At 49.9% G+C, this 18,833-nt stretch overlaps 1 protein-coding gene across 1 annotated transcript in view; it reads right to left on the bottom strand.

Annotated features, from left to right (window-relative positions):
- Nucleotides 1-7,947, bottom strand: part of LOC121283942 (vitamin K-dependent protein S-like) — a 54,079-nt gene extending 46,132 nt beyond the window's left edge. The window contains exon 1 of the mRNA XM_041198737.1: nucleotides 7,810-7,947. Within this exon, the coding sequence (XP_041054671.1) occupies nucleotides 7,810-7,873 (64 nt within the window). The 5' untranslated portion in view covers nucleotides 7,874-7,947. The remainder of the gene's footprint in view (nucleotides 1-7,809) is intronic.
- Nucleotides 7,948-18,833: the final 10,886 nt, after the last annotated feature.

The following is an 18,833-nucleotide window of genomic DNA, read 5'->3' as shown; positions in this document are numbered from 1 at the left end:
AGGGAGGGATGTAGGGTCTGAAGAAGGTTACAGAGATAAGGAGGGTTGTAGAGGTTGGAGGATGTTACAGAGATAAGGAGGGTTGAAGGGGCTGGAGGAGGGTACAGAGATAGGGAGGGTTGTAGGGTCTGGAGAAGGTTACAGAGATAGCGAGCGGTGTAGGGGCTGGAGGAGGTTACAGGGATAGGGAGGGGTGTAGGGGCTGGAGGAGGTTACAGAGATAAGGGAGGGTTGTAGGGGCTGCAGGAGGTTACAGAGATAGGGAGTGTTGTTGGGGCTGGAGGAGGTTACAGAGAAAGGGAGGGTTGTAAGGGCTGGAGGAGGTTACAGAGATAGGGAGGGTTGTAGGGCCTGGAGGAGGTTACACAGATAGTGAAGGTTGTAGGGGCTGGAGGAGGGTACAGAGGTAGGGAGGGTTATAGGGGCTGGAGGAGGTTACAGAGATAGGGAGGGTTGTAGGGGCTGGAGGAGGTTACAGAGCTAGGGAGGGTTGTAGGGTCTGAAGAAGGTTACAGAGATAGGGAGGGTTGTAGGGGCTTGAGGAGCTTACAGAGATAGGGAGGGTTGTAGGGGCTTGAGGAGGTTACAGAGATAGGGAGGGTTGTAGGGTCTGGAGGAGGTTCCAGAGATAATGAGAGTTGTAGAGGTTGGAGGATGTTACAGAGATAAGGAGGGTTGAAGGGGCTGGAGGAGGCTACAGAGATAGGGAGGGTTGAAGGGGCTGGAGGAGGGTACAGTGATAGGGAGGGTTGTAAGGGCTGGAGGATGTTACAGAGATAGGGAGGGTTGTAGGGTCTGGAGAACGTTACAGAGATAGGGAGCGGTGTAGGGGCTGGAGGAGGTTACAGGGATAGGGAGGGGTGTAGGGGCTGGAGGAGGTTACAGAGATAAGGGAGGGTTGTAGGTGCTGGAGGAGGGTACAGAGATAGGGAGGTGTGTAGGGGCTGGAGGAGGTTACAAAGATAGGGAGGGTTGTAGGGTCTGAAGAAGGTTACAGAGATAGGGATAGGTGTAGGGGCTGGAGGATGTTACAGAGATAGCGAGGGTTGTAGGGGCTGGAAGAGGTTGCAGAGACTGGGAGGGTTGTAGGGGCTGGAGGAGGTTACAGAGATAAGGAGCGTTGTAGGGGCTGAAGGAGGTTACAGAGATAGGGAGGGTTGTAGGGGCTGGAGGAGGTTACAGAGATAGGGAGGGTTGTAGGGGCTGGAGGATGTTGCAGTGATTGGGAGGGTTGTAGGGGCTGGAGGAGTTTACAGAGATAAGGAGGGTTGTAGGGGCTGGAGGAGGTTACAGAGATAGGGATGGTTGTAGGGGCTGGAGGAGGTTGCAGAGATAGGGAATGTTGTAGGGTCTGGAGGAGGTTACAGAGATAGGGAGGGTTGTAGGGGCTGAGTGAGGTTACAGAGATAGGGAGGGGTGTAAGGGCTGGAGGAGGTTATAGAGATAGGCGGGGTTGTAGGGGCTGGAGGAGATTATAGAGATAGGCGGGGTTGTAGGGGCTGGAGGAGGTTACAGAGATAGGGAGGGTTGTAGGGTCTGAAGAAGGTTACAGAGATTGGGAGGGTTGTAGGGGCTGGAGGAGGTTACAGAGATAGGGAGGGTTGTAGGGGCTGGAGGAGATTATAGAGATAGGCGGGGTTGTAGGGGCTGAGTGAGGTTACAGAGATAGGGAGGGGTGTAGGGGCTGGAGGAGGTTACACAGATAGGGAGGGTTGTAGGTGCTGGAGGAGGTTACAGAGATAGGGCGGGTTGTAGGGGCTGGAGGAGGTTGCAGAGATAGGGAGCGGTGTAGGGGCTGGAGGATGTTACAGAGACAGGAAGGGTTGTAGGGGCTGGAGGAGGTTACAGAGATAGGGCGGGTTGTAGGGGCTGGAGGAGGTTACAGAGATAGGGAGGGTTGTAGGGGCTGGAGGAGGTTGCAGTGATTGGGAGGGTTGTAGGGGCTGGAGGAGGTTACAGAGATAGGGAGTGTTGTCGGGCCTGGAGGAGGTTACACAGACAGTGAGGGTTGTAGGGGCTGGAGGAGGGTACAGAGATAGGGAGGGTTGTAGGGGCTGGAGGAGGGTACAGAGGTAGGGAGGGTTATAGGGGCTGGAGGAGGTTACAGAGATAGGGAGGGTTGTAGGGGCTGGAGGAGGTTACAGAGATAGGGAGGGTTGTAGGGGCTGAGTGAGGTTACAGAGATAGGGAGGGGTGTAGGGGCTGGAGGAGGTTACACAGATAGGGAGGGTTGTAGGTGCTGGAGGAGGTTACAGAGATAGGGCGGGTTGTAGGGGCTGGAGGAGGTTGCAGAGATAGGGAGCGGTGTAGGTGCTGGAGGATGTTACAGAGATAGGAAGGGTTGTAGGGGCTGAAGGAGGTTACAGAGATAGGGTGGGTTGTAGGGGCTGGAGGAGGTTACAGAGATAGGGAGGGTTGTAGGGGCTGGAGAAGGTTGCAGTGATTGGGAGGGTTGTAGGGGCTGGAGGAGGTTACAGAGATAGGGAGTGTTGTCGGGCCTGGAGGAGGTTACACAGACAGTGAGGGTTCTAGGAGCTGGAGGAGGGTACAGAGATAGGGAGGGTTGTAGGGGCTGGAGGAGGGTACAGAGGTAGGGAGGGTTATAGGGGCTGGAGGTGGTTACAGAGATAGGGAGGGTTGTAGGGGCTGGAGGAGGTTACAGAGCTAGGGAGGGTTGTAGGGTCTGAAGAAGGTTACAGAGATAGGGAGGGTTGTAGGGGCTTGAGGAGGTTACAGAGATAGGGAGGGTTGTAGGGGCTTGAGGAGGTTACAGAGATAGGGAGGGTTGTAGGGTCTGGAGGAGGTTCCAAAGATAATGAGGGTTTTAGAGGTTGGAGGATGTTTCAGAGATAAGGAGGGTTGAAGGGGCTGGAGGAGGGTACAGAGATAGGGAGGGTTGTAAGGGCTGGAGGAGGCTACAGAGATAGGGAGGGTTGGTAGGGTCTGGAGAACGTTACAGAGATAGGGAGCGGTATAGGGGCTGGAGGAGGTTACAGGGATAGGGAGGGGTGTAGGGGCTGGAGGAGGTTACAGAGATAAGGGAGGGTTGTAGGTGCTGGAGGCTGGTACAGAGATAGGGAGGTGTGTAGGGGCTGGAGGAGGTTACAGAGATAGGGAGGGGTGTAGGGGCTGGAGAATGTTACAGAGATAGCGAGGGTTGTAGGGGCTGGAAGAGGTTGCAGAGATTGGTAGGGTTGTAGGGGCTGCAGGAGGTAACAGAGATAAGGAGGGTTGTAGGGGCTGAAGGAGGTTACAGAGATAGGGAGGGTTGTAGGGGCTGGAGGAGTTTACAGAGATAGGGAGGGTTCTAGGGGCTGGAGGAGGTTACAGAGATAGGGATGGTTGTAGGGGCTGGAGGAGGTTGCAGAGATAGGGAATGTTGTAGGGTCTGGAGGAGGTTACAGAGATAGGGAGAGTTGTCGGGGCTGAGTGAGGTTACAGAGATAGGGAGGGGTGTAAGGGCTGGAGGAGATTATAGAGATAGGCGGGGTTGTAGGGGCTGGCGGAGGTTACAGAGATAGGGAGGGTTGTAGGGGCTGGAGGAGGTTACAGAGATAGGGATGGTTGTAGGGGCTGGAGGAGGTTACAGAGATAGGGAGGGTTGTAGGGTCTGAAGAAGGTTACAGAGATAGGGATGGTTGTAGGGGCTGGAGGAGGTTACAGAGATAGGGAGGGTTGTAGGGGCTGGAGGAGATTATAGAGATAGGGAGGGTTGTAGGGGCTGGCGGAGGTTACAGAGATAGGGAGGGTTGTAGGGGCTGGAGGTGGTTACAGAGATAGGGATGGTTGTAGGGGCTGGAGGAGGTTACAGAGATAGGGAGGGTTGTACGGTCTGAAGAAGGTTACAGAGATAGGGAGGGTTGTAGGGGCTGGAGGAGGTTACAGAGATAGGGAGGGTTGTAGGGGCTGGAGGAGATTATAGAGATAGGCGGGGTTGTAGGGGCTGGCGGAGGTTACAGAGATAGGGAGGGTTGTAGGGGCTGGAGGAGGTTACAGAGATAGGGATGGTTGTAGGGGCTGGAGGAGGTTACAGAGATAGGGAGGGTTGTAGGGTCTGAAGAAGGTTACAGAGATAGGGAGGGTTGTAGGGGCTGGAGGAGGTTACAGAGATAGGGAGGGTTGTAGGGGCTGGAGGAGATTATAGAGATAGGCGGGGTTGTAGGGGCTGGAGGAGGTTACAGAGATAGGGAGGGTTGTAGGGGCTGGAGGAGGTTACAGAGATAGGGATGTTTGTAGGGGCTGGAGGAGGTTACAGAGATAGGGAGGGTTGTAGGGGCTGTGTGAGGTTACAGAGATAGGGAGGGGTGTAGGGGCTGGAGGAGGTTACAGAGATAGGGAGGGGTGTAGGGGCTGGAGGAGGTTACAGATATAGGGTGGGGTGTAGGGGCTGGAAGAGGTTACAGAGATATTGAGGGTTGTAGGACCTGAAGGAGTTTGCAGAGATAGGGAGCGGTGTAGGGGCTGGAGGAGGTTACACAGATAGGGAGGGTTGTAGGTGCTGGAGGAGGTTACAGATAGGGAGGGTTGTAGGGTCTGAAGAAGATTACAGAGATAGGGAGGGTTGTAGGGGCTGGAGGAGGTTACAGAGATAGGGCGGGTTGTAGGGGCTGGAGGAGGTTGCAGAGATAGGGAGCGGTGTAGGGGCTGGAGGATGTTACAGAGATAGGGAGGGTTGTAAGGGCTGGAGGAGGCTACAGAGATAGGGAGGGTTGGTAGGGTCTGGAGAACGTTACAGAGATAGGGAGCGGTATAGGGGCTGGAGGAGGTTACAGGGATAGGGAGGGGTGTAGGGGCTGGAGGAGGTTACAGAGATAAGGGAGGGTTGTAGGTGCTGGAGGCTGGTACAGAGATAGGGAGGTGTGTAGGGGCTGGAGGAGGTTACAGAGATAGGGAGGGTTGTAGGGTCTGAAGAAGGTTACAGAGATAGGGATAGGTGTAGGGGCTGGAGAATGTTACAGAGATAGCGAGGGTTGTAGGGGCTGGAAGAGGTTGCAGAGATTGGTAGGGTTGTAGGGGCTGCAGGAGGTTACAGAGATAAGGAGGGTTGTAGGGGCTGAAGGAGGTTACAGAGATAGGGAGGGTTGTAGGGGCTGGAGGAGTTTACAGAGATAGGGAGGGTTCTAGGGGCTGGAGGAGGTTACAGAGATAGGGATGGTTGTAGGGGCTGGAGGAGGTTGCAGAGATAGGGAATGTTGTAGGGTCTGGAGGAGGTTACAGAGATAGGGAGAGTTGTAGGGGCTGAGTGAGGTTACAGAGATAGGGAGGGGTGTAAGGGCTGGAGGAGATTATAGAGATAGGCGGGGTTGTAGGGGCTGGCGGAGGTTACAGAGATAGGGAGGGTTGTAGGGGCTGGAGGAGGTTACAGAGATAGGGATGGTTGTAGGGGCTGGAGGAGGTTACAGAGATAGGGAGGGTTGTAGGGTCTGAAGAAGGTTACAGAGATAGGGATGGTTGTAGGGGCTGGAGGAGGTTACAGAGATAGGGAGGGTTGTAGGGGCTGGAGGAGATTATAGAGATAGGGAGGGTTGTAGGGGCTGGCGGAGGTTACAGAGATAGGGAGGGTTGTAGGGGCTGGAGGAGGTTACAGAGATAGGGATGGTTGTAGGGGCTGGAGGAGGTTACAGAGATAGGGAGGGTTGTAGGGTCTGAAGAAGGTTACAGAGATAGGGAGGGTTGTAGGGGCTGGAGGAGGTTACAGAGATAGGGAGGGTTGTAGGGGCTGGAGGAGATTATAGAGATAGGCGGGGTTGTAGGGGCTGGCGGAGGTTACAGAGATAGGGAGGGTTGTAGGGGCTGGAGGAGGTTACAGAGATAGGGATGGTTGTAGGGGCTGGAGGAGGTTACAGAGATAGGGAGGGTTGTAGGGTCTGAAGAAGGTTACAGAGATAGGGAGGGTTGTAGGGGCTGGAGGAGGTTACAGAGATAGGGAGGGTTGTAGGGGCTGGAGGAGATTATAGAGATAGGCGGGGTTGTAGGGGCTGGAGGAGGTTACAGAGATAGGGAGGGTTGTAGGGGCTGGAGGAGGTTACAGAGATAGGGATGTTTGTAGGGGCTGGAGGAGGTTACAGAGATAGGGAGGGTTGTAGGGGCTGTGTGAGGTTACAGAGATAGGGAGGGGTGTAGGGGCTGGAGGAGGTTACAGAGATAGGGAGGGGTGTAGGGGCTGGAGTAGGTTACAGATATAGGGAGGGGTGTAGGGGCTGGAGGAGGTTACAGAGATATTGAGGGTTGTAGGACCTGAAGGAGTTTGCAGAGATAGGGAGCGGTGTAGGGGCTGGAGGAGGTTACACAGATAGGGAGGGTTGTAGGTGCTGGAGGAGGTTACAGAGATAGGGAGGGTTGTAGGGTCTGAAGAAGATTACAGAGATAGGGAGGGTTGTAGGGGCTGGAGGAGGTTACAGAGATAGGGCGGGTTGTAGGGGCTGGAGGAGGTTGCAGAGATAGGGAGCGGTGTAGGGGCTGGAGGATGTTACAGAGATAGGGAGGGTTGTAGGGGCTGGAGGATGTTACAGAGATAGGGAGGGTTGTAGGGGCTGGAGGAGGTTGCAGTGATTGGGAGGGTTGTAGGGGCTGGAGGAGTTTACAGAGATAGGGAGGGTTGTAGGGGCTGGAGGAGGTTACAGAGATAGGGAATGTTGTAGGGTCTGGAGGAGGTTACAGCGATAGGGAGGGTTGTAGGGGCTGAGTGAGGTTACAGAGATAGAGAGGGGTGTAAGGGCTGGAGGAGGTTATAGAGATAGGCGGGGTTGTAGGAGCTGGAGGAGATTATAGAGATAGGCGGGGTTGTAGGGGCTGGAGGAGGTTACAGAGATAGGGAGGGTTGTAGGGTCTGAAGAAGATTACAGAGATAGGGAGGGTTGTAGGGGCTGGAGGAGGTTACAGAGATAGGGAGGGTTGTAGGGTCTGAAGAAGATTACAGAGATAGGGAGGGTTGTAGGGGCTGGAGGAGGTTATAGAGATAGGCGGGGTTGTAGGAGCTGGAGGAGATTATAGAGATAGGGTGGGTTGTAGGGGCTGGAGGAGGTTACTGAGATAGGGGAAGGCTAAGCAATGAAGGGTTTGAAAACTAGGGTGAGAACTGCTTTGCTCTACAGGTACTTGGTGGGAGTCTGGGAGATCCAAGGGGCTAAGTGGACTCTTCAATCAGAATTCCCCAAAACAAGGTTACATTTGCAAAGGCTGCTGATTTAATCTGAATCTCGTGTGGGGAGATTAAAAAATTGGACTGAAACGCACAGAAACCAATCTCAATGAATGAAACAAGTTCCTAGGGCAATGGGCCGAATGGCTCCCGAACACAGGAGTGTCAGAGAGCGCTGCCCCTTTGGATATTCCGTGATTTCTTTTATTCATTTACAGGATGTGGGCGTCGCTGGCTGGGCCAGCGTTTATTGCCCATCCCTAGTTGCCCCTTGAGAAGGTGGTGGTGAGCTGCCTTCTTGAACCGCTGCAGCCCCTTGTCCCGCTCTGTGTGCCATCTCATTTTTACCCTCATCTGTTTGAACGGGGTGAGAAGTCAGGTGGATCTGATATATTTGCGTTCAGTTAGCTGGTCTAAATATTATTTCAAAGCAGTGAAAGGGGCTTTGGTCCAATTACAAATGTTCTGGCTGAAATCTAACTGGTTAATAACAGACACAATCTCTCCAGCAGTAAATGCTCCAGAGGTTGTGCAGATTTAAAATGCATCAAAAACAAGAGGTTGCTACACCAAGGATTGCGATGCACCCAGGGAATGTTTAGCTCTGGCCCTGGAAAGAGGCGAGTGTGTGTGTCAGGGACAGAGCGCAGTAACCAGGAGATACTCACAGGGCGCAGCCTCGGACAGGACAACAAGGTAGACCAGCGCTGCAAACTGCAGCCTCCCGGGCATGGCGAGAGGCAGAGCGACAGAGAGAGAGAGAGAGAGAGCAGCGCACACACTCCGGGATCCGCGTCCCGTCTCCGGCCCAGGGTCAGCGATCTGGAGCGGCCGCTGGGAGGAGCAGGGAAGCCGGGGCTGGAGCTGGGCGGAGGGAGTTCAAATCTTACTCGAATCAGAGCCTTGCAAAACAGAAAGGGAGGGGGTGGGACTGTGTCTGCGTGTGTGCGAGCTGTATGTTTATGTATGTGCGTTAGTGCTGTGTGTGTATGTGTGTATATATATATATATATATATATGTATGTGTGTGTGCATATATATTTTCGTGGGAGCTGTGTGTGCTTATGTGTATGTATGTATATGTATCGATATATGTGTGTGTATACATATGCAAAGCCAGCTCCTACATATATAAATACACACACACACAGCTCCCATATATATATATACATACACATACACACAGCTCCCACACACACATATATATACATACAAACATGCAGCTCCCACACACACATGTATAAACACACAACTCCCACATACATACATATATACATACACACACAGAGCTCACGTACCAACGTGTGTGTGTGTGTGTGTGTGTGGGAGCTGTGTGTGTATGTATGTGTGGGAGTTGTGTATGTGTGTATATATATGTGTGTGTGTGTGGGATATGTGTGTCTATATATGTATGTATGTATGTGTGCAGGAGCTGTATGTGTATAACCATGTGTGAGAGAATTGTATGTGTGTGGGAGTGTATATCAGTGTGTGTGTATGTTTATGTGTGTGGGAGCTGTATGTGTATGATTATATATATGTGTGGGAGCTGTGTGTGAGAGGGGTGTATGTGTATGGGAGTTGTGTGTCTATATTTATGTGCATGGGAGCTGTGTGTGTGGGAGGCCTGTATATTAGTATATATTGTGTATGGGAGGTGTGTGTGTGTAGGGGGGCTGTATATTAGTATGTGTGTGTGTGTGGGTGTGGTTGGGGGTGGCTGTCTGTTAGTATATGTGTGTGGGAGGTGTGTTTGTGTGGTTGGGGGTGTGCGTATATTAGCATACGTGTGTGTGTGTATGTGAGGATGTACATTAGTATAAAAGCAAAGTACTGCCGATGTTGGAAATCTGAAATAAAAAAAGAAAATGCTGGAAAAACTCAGCAGGTCTGGCAGCATCTGTGGAGAGAGAAACAGAGTTAACGTTTCAAGTCTGTCTGACTTCTTCAGAGCTCTGAAAAAGGGTCATACAGACTCAAAATGTTAACTGTGTTTCTCTCTCCACAGATTCTGTCAGAACTGCTGAGTTTTTCCAGCATTTTGTTTTTATTATTATGCATATTAATATATGTGTGTATGGAAGGTGTGTGTGTGTGTGGGGGTGATGGGTGTATATTAGTACATGTGTGTGTGGGAGGTGTGTGTGTGGGGGTGATGGGTGTATATTAGTACATGTGTGTGTGGGAGGTGTGTGTGGGGGTGATGGGTGTATATTAGTACATGTGTGTGTCGGAGGTGTGTGTGTGGGGGTGATGGGTGTATATTAGTACATGTATGTGTGGGAGGTGTGTGTGGGGGTGATGGGTGTATATTAGAATATGTGTGTGTGGGAGGTGTGTGTGTGGGGGTGATGGGTGTATATTAGTACATGTGTGTGTGGGAGGTGTGTGTATGGGGTGATGGGTGTATATTAGTACATGTGTGTGTGGGAGGTGTGTGTGTGGGGGTGATGGGTGTATATTAGTACATGTGTGTGTGGGAGGTGTGTGTGTGGGGTGATGGGTGTATATTGTGTGTGGGAGGTGTGTGTGTGGGGTGATGGGTGTATATTAGTAAATGTGTGTGTGGGAGGTGTGTGTGTGCATGTGCTCTTGACATTGCTGCCCACACCATCCTCCGACGCTCAGTATAAGAGTGAAGAAGTCTTGTTGCAATTATATAGGGCATCAATGAAGCCACACCTGGATCACGGTGTAAGTTTTGGTCCCTTACCCAAGGAAGGACCTACATGTCTGAGAGGGAGTGCAGTGAAGGTTCACTAGGTTCCTGGGATGAGGGGTTTGTCCTATGTGGAGAGATTGAGTAGACTGGGCTGTATTCCCTGCAGTTTAGAAGAATGAGAGGTGACCTATCAGTAATTGAAATATGTAAAATTCTTAAGGAGTTTGACAGGTAGATGCTGAGAGGTTGTTTCCCCTGGCTGGGGAATCTAGAACACAAGGACACAGTCTAAGAATATAAGGGATCAATCATTTTGGTCTGAGATATGGAGAAGTTTCTTCACTCAGAGGGTTCTAAATCTTTGGAATTCCCCACCCCAGAGAGTAGTGGATGTTCAGTTGTTGAGTATATTCAAATCAGAGATTGATAGATTTTTGTGTACTGTGGAAATTATGGGATATGGGGATAGTGTAGGAAGGTGTGGTTGAGGTAGATCACCCATGATCTTATTCAATGGTTATGCAGGCTCAAAGAGCCAAGTGATCTACTACTGCTCCTGTTTCTTACCATCTCTGTTGACTTGTTGGGACAACAGAGGGACTCCCATCACCTGGTTCTAGTCTTGAATGAGTTGTAAATTTCTCTGGTTAAATGTTAGGAAGGTGGAAGCCACTGTCTTCAGCTCCATCATACACTTTTTTTAATCCCTTTTTTTTTACCCCTTTTTCAATTCTTTTTCCCAACCACCATCCCCTCTCCCCACCCCACCCTCAAAGGACCATCTGTTCCTTGTGTTCTTTCACAGAGTGCTGACCCTTGCTCTGTTATTAACACATTCTGCTTTCTTACCTTTTTGCCACTATCAGCACCTTCTTCAGTTCTTCCCACTACCATTAACACTCCCTTTGTCTTGTGTCCATGACACCTTTGTCAATCCCTCCTTAGCCCCCACCTATCGCTGACATTCTATCCAGCTTCACCTGCTCCACCCTCCTTACACAGTATAAATTCCATCACTTTCTACTTCTCTTTAGCTCTGAAGAAGCCATATGGACTCGAAACGTTACTCTGTTCCTCTCTCCACAGATGCTGTCAGACCTGCTGAGTTTTTCCAGCATTTTTTGTTTTTAATCTATCATAAACTCTGTTCCCTCATCTCTGATTCCATCCCCTTCCCTAGTCACAGTCCCAGACTGAACCAGATTACTTGCACCTTAATGTCCTTTTTGACCCTGTATTGAGCTTCCAACTGCAGATCCTTTCAGTCACAAAGGCTGTTTACTTCCACCTCTGTAATATTGCTCAATCCCACCCTTGCCTCAGCTCATCAGCTGCTGAAACCCTCACCCATGTCTTTTGTCACTTCGAGACTCAATTATTCCAACATGCTTGTGGTCACCCTCCTATTTTCCACCCTCCAAAAGCTTCCACTTATTCAAAACTCTGCTGCCTGTATCTGTGCTCACACCAAGCCCCATTCACCCATTGCTGCTCTCTGCTTGCTGACTTACGTTGGCCCCTGGTCTGGCAATGCCTCAATTTTAATATTTTTATCCTTGTTTTAAATCCCTCCAGGGCCTATCCCCTCCTATCTCTGTAAACGCCTCCATCCCCACAGCTCTCCAACTATCGGTGCTCCTCCAGCAGAGCTCCTGATTTTCCCTGAATCCCTTCACTCCACCACTGATGGCTGCACCTTCTGCCATCAAGGCTCTAAGCTTGGAAGTTCCGTCTTCAAATCACATCACCTCATCACCGCTTTCTCTTCCTTTAAACCTACCTTTGCTGTGCAAAAAAAAAAATCCTCTTCTTTCTCCTGGTTCTTTTGCCAGTTTTCTTCATTCGAGGAAGTCCCGTGTGCAGGACCAGCCTTGTGAAGCAATGAATCTCAAGAGCTTGGCTGCTGAAAGGTTTTTGAAGGTAAACACTGCTGCAGGATTCCAAAAATATTGAAGGAAAGACCCAAAACTCTCCACCACCGGTGTTGTGGGGAGGGGGGGGGGGGGGGGGGGGGGGGGTGTTCTTTTCCTAATGTTCGGATCTGATGTAGACACATTGATAAAAAAATTGATGGCTGTAATCAGTTCACAACTCCAGCCTTGTATTGTGTAGCTACCAGGATGGGAGGTTTGCTGAAATACCTGGAGAGGGAAATAGCTGCCTGGGTAAAGGGGAAGGGATGGAGGAATGCCGCTAAATTGGATAGCTCTTTCAAAGATAAAAGCAAACTACTGCGGATGTTGGAAATCTGAAACCAAAACAAACCAAATGCTGGAAAAACTCAGCAGGTCTGACATTAAAGCTCTGAAGAGGAATCATACGGACTCTTAACACTAACTCTGTCTCTCTCTCTCTCTCTCCACAGATGCTGTCAGACCTGCTGAGTTTTTCCAGCGTTTTTTGTTTTTGTTTCAGTTCTTTCAAAGAGTTGGCAGAGGTACAATGGGCTGAATGGCCTCCTTCTGTGCTGTGTCATTCTATGACTCAAAGGTGAATCATGGCCTTTTATCTTCTAGCAATTTCTATATTTGTTGTCTTGTTGGCGGGTGAATACTTCCACTTGGGTCTACTACCTTGGCCAGATGTCCCTTTATTGCTCCTTCTTCCAAACCAGCTTCCGTTTATAAAGTAGTCTTTAACGTAGGAAATAGAAGAGGAAGAATCAACTTCTAAGAGGGGCACAAAGCCAAGGTAATGATGAGTCTCTAGAAGGTTCTGGAAGGAAGACAGAGTGGCGGAGTGCTTTAAGGAGGGTTCCAGGGAGTAGGACTGATGCAACTGAAGGGGGGCATGTAAAAAACACAGAGGAGTGGATTGGAGGGTGGAGGGGAAGGTGCAAGGCTGGAGGAGGTTGCAGAGGGGTGAGGGAGGTGGAGGATGTGGAGGGATTTGAAACAGTTGGTGACGAGTTTAAATTCAGTGCCTTAAAGGATTAAAGAGATTAAAGGTTAAAGTGCACTAGGAGCCAGTATAGGTGAATGAGTATAGGGGTGATGGGTGAATGGGATAGAATGACAGGCAGCTGCCTTTCCAGCCAGTTGGAGTTTATGGAAGTTGGTGGGGTGGATATTGGAGAAATGTAAAGGTGACCAAAGCACAGACAAATGTTTCATCTGCTAATGAGGAAGAGGTAGGGGCAGAGGTGAGTAGGGATAAAAGCAAAAAACTGCGGATGCTGGAAATCCAAAACAAAAACAAAAATACCTGGAAAAACTCAGCAGGTCTGACAGCATCTGCGGAGAGGGACACAGTTAACGTTTCGAGTCCGTATGACTCTTCAACAGAACTAAGGAAAAATAGAAGAGAGGTGAAATATAAACTGGTTTGGGGGGGCGGGTGGGACAGGTAGAGCTGGATAGAGGGCCAGTGATAGGTGGAGATAACCAAAAGATGTCACAGACAAAAGGACAAAGAGGTGTTGAAGGTGGTGATATTATCTAAGGAATGTGCTAATTAAGGGTGGAAAGCAGGACCAGCAAGGTACAGATAGCCCTAGTGTGGGTTGGGTGGGGTGAAGGAATTGAAAAAGGCTAAAAGGTAGAGATAAAACAATGGATGGAAATACATTTAAAAATAATGGAAATAGGTGGGAAAAGAAAAATCTATATAAATTATTGGGAAAAAAAGGGGGGATCGGAAAGGGGGTGGGGATGGAGGAGAGAGTTTATGATCTAAAACTGTTGAGCTCAATATTCAGTCCGGAAGGCTGTAAAGTGCGTAGTCAGAAGATGAGGTGCTGTTCCTCCAGTTTGTGTTGAGCTTCACTGGAATATTACAGCAGGCCAAGGATGGACATGTGGGCATGAGAGCAGGGTGGAGTGTTAAAATGGCAAGCGACAGGGAGGTCTGGGTCATGCTTGAGGACAGACCAAAGGTGTTCCACAAAGCGGTCATCCAGTCTGCATTTGGTCTCTCCAATGTAGAGGAAACCACATTGGGAGCAGTGAATGCAGTAGACTAAATTGAGGGAAGTGCAAGTGAAATGCTGCTTCACTTGAAAGGAGTGTTTGGGCCCTTGGACGGTGAGGAGAGAGGAAGTAAAGGGGCAGGTAAGTAAGGCTACACAGGTAACGTTACAGAGGTGGGTAATGTTACAGAGGTGAATAATGTTACAGAGGTGAATAGTATTTGTGTAAGCTGGAAAAGTGGCCAGGGTAGAGTCAGTAGCAAGAGAGTAACGTTTACAGAGGCTGAAGGTCTTCCCAAAGTTCTGGCGGAGGAAATTCTTTTCTTTAATTCTTTCATGGGACGAGGGCATTGCTGGCTAGGCGAACATTTTATTGCCTCTCTGACTCACTCTCAACCTGAAATCAGGTAGTCTGAATGCACAGAAGGGTGGTCACTGGTACAGTTGCTGGGATAGAGACGTAGAGTTGGTGTCAACAGCAGGCAGGTGGAAGTTGACCCCATAGCTGTAAGAAAAAACTACAAAAGCGAATCTCCACTGGAAATCCCACTGTCCCAATATCATGGATACATAGGCTAGGGAATGACAGCAGCATGGCAGAAGTCTGTATTTTCTACTTAAACTTTCTTGGTCTGCTTCCCCACTTTTCCTAACTCCCATATTAATTAGATTCAGTTCTCACTCTGTTCCCAGCTCAATCCCTTAACACCTCACTATGTGGTATCCCCCTGCTAGAACCAATGCTCTCAATACCATACCCATCTCCTTTCAAATAAGGCCCAAAAACTTGTTTCAGCTGCTCAGACATGTTAATTATAACCTAGCCAGTGACTGATGATTATCTGCTACTTGTTAACTGTAGATCAATGGGTCACACTCTTGCTTCTAAGTCAGAAATTCCACTCCAGAAACTGGAGCACAAAACCTATGTTTGAGTGCAGCGCTGAGGGAGTTGCCATCTTTTGGATGAGATGTTAAAGCGAGGCCCTCAACTTCGCTCTCAGGAAGATGTAAAAAGATCACTGGACACTATTTTGAGCAAGAGCAGGAGAGTTCAATCCAGTGTTCCAAATAAAATTTATTCCCCAACCAACATCATAAAATATCTAGATAAAAACAAAAAAACTGCGGATGCTGGAAATCCAAAACAAAAACAGAATTACCTGGAAAAACTCAGCAGGTCAGGCAGCATCGGCGGAGAAGAAAAGAGTTGACGTTTCGAGTCCTCATGACCCTTCGACAGAACTTGAGTTCGAGTCCAGGAAAGAGCTGAAATATAAGCTGGTTTAAGGTGTGTGTGTGGGGGGCGGAGAGATAGAGAGACAGAGAGGTGGAGGGGGTTGGTGTGGTTGTAGCGACAAACAAGCAGTGATAGAAGCAGATCATCAAAAGATGTCAACAACAATAGTACAATAGAACACATAGGTGTTAAAGTTAAAGTTGGTGATATTATCTAAACGAATGTGCTAATTAAGAATGGATGGTAGGGCATTCAAGGTATAGCTCTAGTGGGTTTTTTTTTTATTTTATATAATGGAAATAGGTGGGAAAAGGAAAATCTTTATAATTTATTGGGAAAAAAAAGAAGGGGGAAACAGAAAGGGGGTGGGGATGGGGGAGGGGACTCACGACCTAAAGTTGTTGAATTCAATATTCAGTCCGGAAGGCTGTAAAGTCCCTAGTCGGAAGATGAGGTGTTGTTCCTCCAGTTTGCGTTGGGCTTCACTGGAACAATGCAGCAAGCCAAGGACAGACATGTGGGCAAGAGAGCAGGGTGGAGTGTTAAAATGGCAAGCGACAGGGAGGTTTGGGTCATTCTTGCGGACAGACCGCAGGTGTTCTGCAAAGCGGTCGCCCAGTTTACGTTTGGTCTCTCCAATGTAGGGGAGACCACATTGGGAGCAACGAATGCAGTAGACTAAGTTGGGGGAAATGCAAGTGAAATGCTGCTTCACTTGAAAGGAGTGTTTGGGTCCTTGGACGGTGAGGAGAGAGGAAGTGAAGGGGCAGGTGTTGCATCTTTTGCGTGGGCAAGGGGTTGTGCCATAGGAGGGGGTTGAGGAGTAGGGGGTGATGGAGGAGTGGACCAGGGTGTCCCGGAGGGAGCGATCCCTACGGAATGCCGATAAGGGGGGTGAAGGGAAGATGTGTTTGGTAGTGGCATCATGCTGGAGTTGGCGGAAATGGCGGAGGATGATCCTTTGAATGCGGAGGCTGGTGGGGTGATAAGTGAGGACAAGGGGGACCCTATCATGTTTCTGGGAGGGAGGAGAAGGAGTGAGGGCGGATGCGCGGGAGATGGGCCGGACACGGTTGAGGGCCCTGTCAACGACCGTGGGTGGAAAACCTCGGTTAAGGAAGAAGGAGGACATGTCAGAGGAACTGTTTTTGAATGTAGCATCATCGGAACAGATGCGACGGAGGCGAAGGAACTGAGAGAATGGGATGGAGTCCTTACAGGAAGTGGGGTGTGAGGAGCTGTAGTCGAGATAGCTGTGGGTGTCGGTGGGTTTGTAATGGATATTGGTGGACAGTCTATCACCAGAGATTGAGACAGAGAGGTCAAGGAAGGGAAGGGAAGTGTCAGAGATGGACCACGTGAAAATGATGGAGGGGTGGAGATTGGAAGCAAAATTAATAAATTTTTCCAAGTCCTGACGAGAGCATGAAGCAGCACCAAAGTAATCATCGATGTACCGGAGAAAGAGTTGTGGAAGGGGGCCGGAGTAGGACTGCAACAAGGAATGTTCCACATACCCCATAAAGAGACAGGCATAGCTGGGGCCCATGCGGGTACCCATAGCCACACCTTTTATTTGGAGGAAGTGAGAGGAGTTGAAGGAGAAATTGTTCAGCGTGAGAACAAGTTCAGCCAGACGGAGGAGAGTAGTGGTGGATGGGGATTGTTCGGGCCTCTGTTCGAGGAAGAAGCTAAGGGCCCTCAGACCATCCTGGTGGGGGATGGAGGTGTAGAGGGATTGGACGTCCATGGTGAAGAGGAAGCGGTAGGGGCCAGGGAACTGGAAATTGTTGATGTGACGTAAGGTGTCAGAGGAATCACGGATGTAGGTGGGAAGGGACTGGACAAGGGGAGAGAGAAGGGAGTCAAGATAACGAGAAATGAGTTCTGTGGGGCAGGAGCAAGCTGAGACGATCGGTCTACCGGGGCAGTTCTGTTTGTGGATTTTGGGTAGGAGATAGAATCGGGCCGTCCGAGGTTGGGCAACTATCAGGTTGGAAGCTGTGGGAGGGAGATCCCCAGAGGAGATGAGGTCAGTGACAGTCCTGGAAACAGTGGCTTGATGTTCAGTGGTGGGGTCATGGTCCAGGGAGAGGTAGGAGGAAGTGTCTGCGAGTTGACGCTCAGCCTCCGCGTGGTAGAGGTCAGTGCGCCAGACAACAACAGCACCACCCTTGTCAGCAGGTTTGATGACAATGTCAGGGTTGGACTTGTTCTCACGCTGAACAATTTCTCCTTCAACTCCTCTCACTTCCTCCAAATAAAAGGTGTGGCTATGGGTACCCGCATGGGCCCCAGCTATGCCTGTCTCTTTATGGGGTATGTGGAACATTCCTTGTTGCAGTCCTACTCCAGCCCCCTTCCACAACTCTTTCTCCGGTACATCGATGATTACTTTGGTGCTGCTTCATGCTCTCGTCAGGACTTGGAAAAATTTATTAATTTTGCTTCCAATCTCCACCCCTCCATCATTTTCACGTGGTCCATCTCTGACACTTCCCTTCCCTTCCTTGACCTCTCTGTCTCAATCTCTGGTGATAGACTGTCCACCAATATCCATTACAAACCCACCGACACCCACAGCTATCTCGACTACAGCTCCTCACACCCCACTTCCTGTAAGGACTCCATCCCATTCTCTCAGTTCCTTCGCCTCCGTCGCATCTGTTCCGATGATGCTACATTCAAAAACAGTTCCTCTGACATGTCCTCCTTCTTCCTTAACCGAGGTTTTCCACCCACGGTCGTTGACAGGGCCCTCAATCGTGTCCGGCCCATCTCCCGCGCATCCGCCCTCACTCCTTCTCCTCCCTCCCAGAAACATGATAGGGTCCCCCTTGTCCTCACTTATCACCCCACCAGCCTCCGCATTCAAAGGATCATCCTCCGCCATTTCCGCCAACTCCAGCATGATGCCACTACCAAACACATCTTCCCTTCACCCCCCTTATCGGCATTCCGTAGGGATCGCTCCCTCCGGGACACCCTGGTCCACTCCTCCATCACCCCCTACTCCTCAACCCCCTCCTATGGCACAACCCCTTGCCCACGCAAAAGATGCAACACCTGCCCCTTCACTTCCTCTCTCCTCACCGTCCAAGGACCCAAACACTCCTTTCAAGTGAAGCAGCATTTCACTTGCATTTCCCCCAACTTAGTCTACTGCATTCGTTGCTCCCAATGTGGTCTCCTCTACATTGGAGAGACCAAACGTAAACTGGGCGACCGCTTTGCAGAACACCTGCGGTCTGTCCGCAAGAATGACCCAAACCTCCCTGTCGCTTGCCATTTTAACACTCCACCCTGCTCTCTTGCCCACATGTCTGTCCTTGGCTTGCTGCATTGTTCCAGTGAAGCCCAACGCACACTGGAGGAACAACACCTCATCTTCCGACTAGGGACTTTACAGCCTTCCGGACTGAATATTGAATTCAACAACTTTAGGTCGTGAGTCCCCTCCCCCATCCCCACCCCCTTTCTGTTTCCCCCTTCTTTTTTTTCCCAATAAATTATAAAGATTTTCCTTTTCCCACCTATTTCCATTATATAAAATAAAAAAAAACCCACTAGAGCTATACCTTGAATGCCCTACCATCCATTCTTAATTAGCACATTCGTTTAGATAATATCACCAACTTTAACTTTAACACCTATGTGTTCTATTGTACTATTGTTGTTGACATCTTTTGATGATCTGCTTCTATCACTGCTTGTTTGTCGCTACAACCACACCAACCCCCTCCACCTCTCTGTCTCTCTATCTCTCCGCCCCCCACACACACACCTTAAACCAGCTTATATTTCAGCTCTTTCCTGGACTCGAACTCAAGTTCTGTCGAAGGGTCATGAGGACTCGAAACGTCAACTCTTTTCTTCTCCGCCG

Source organism: Carcharodon carcharias, chromosome 11 (genome assembly GCF_017639515.1).
Source record: "Carcharodon carcharias isolate sCarCar2 chromosome 11, sCarCar2.pri, whole genome shotgun sequence".
In the NCBI taxonomy this organism is placed as follows: domain Eukaryota; kingdom Metazoa; phylum Chordata; class Chondrichthyes; order Lamniformes; family Lamnidae; genus Carcharodon; species Carcharodon carcharias.
The sequence above is the reverse complement of the archived record's forward strand: the minus strand, read 5'-3'. Positions and strand labels throughout refer to the sequence as shown.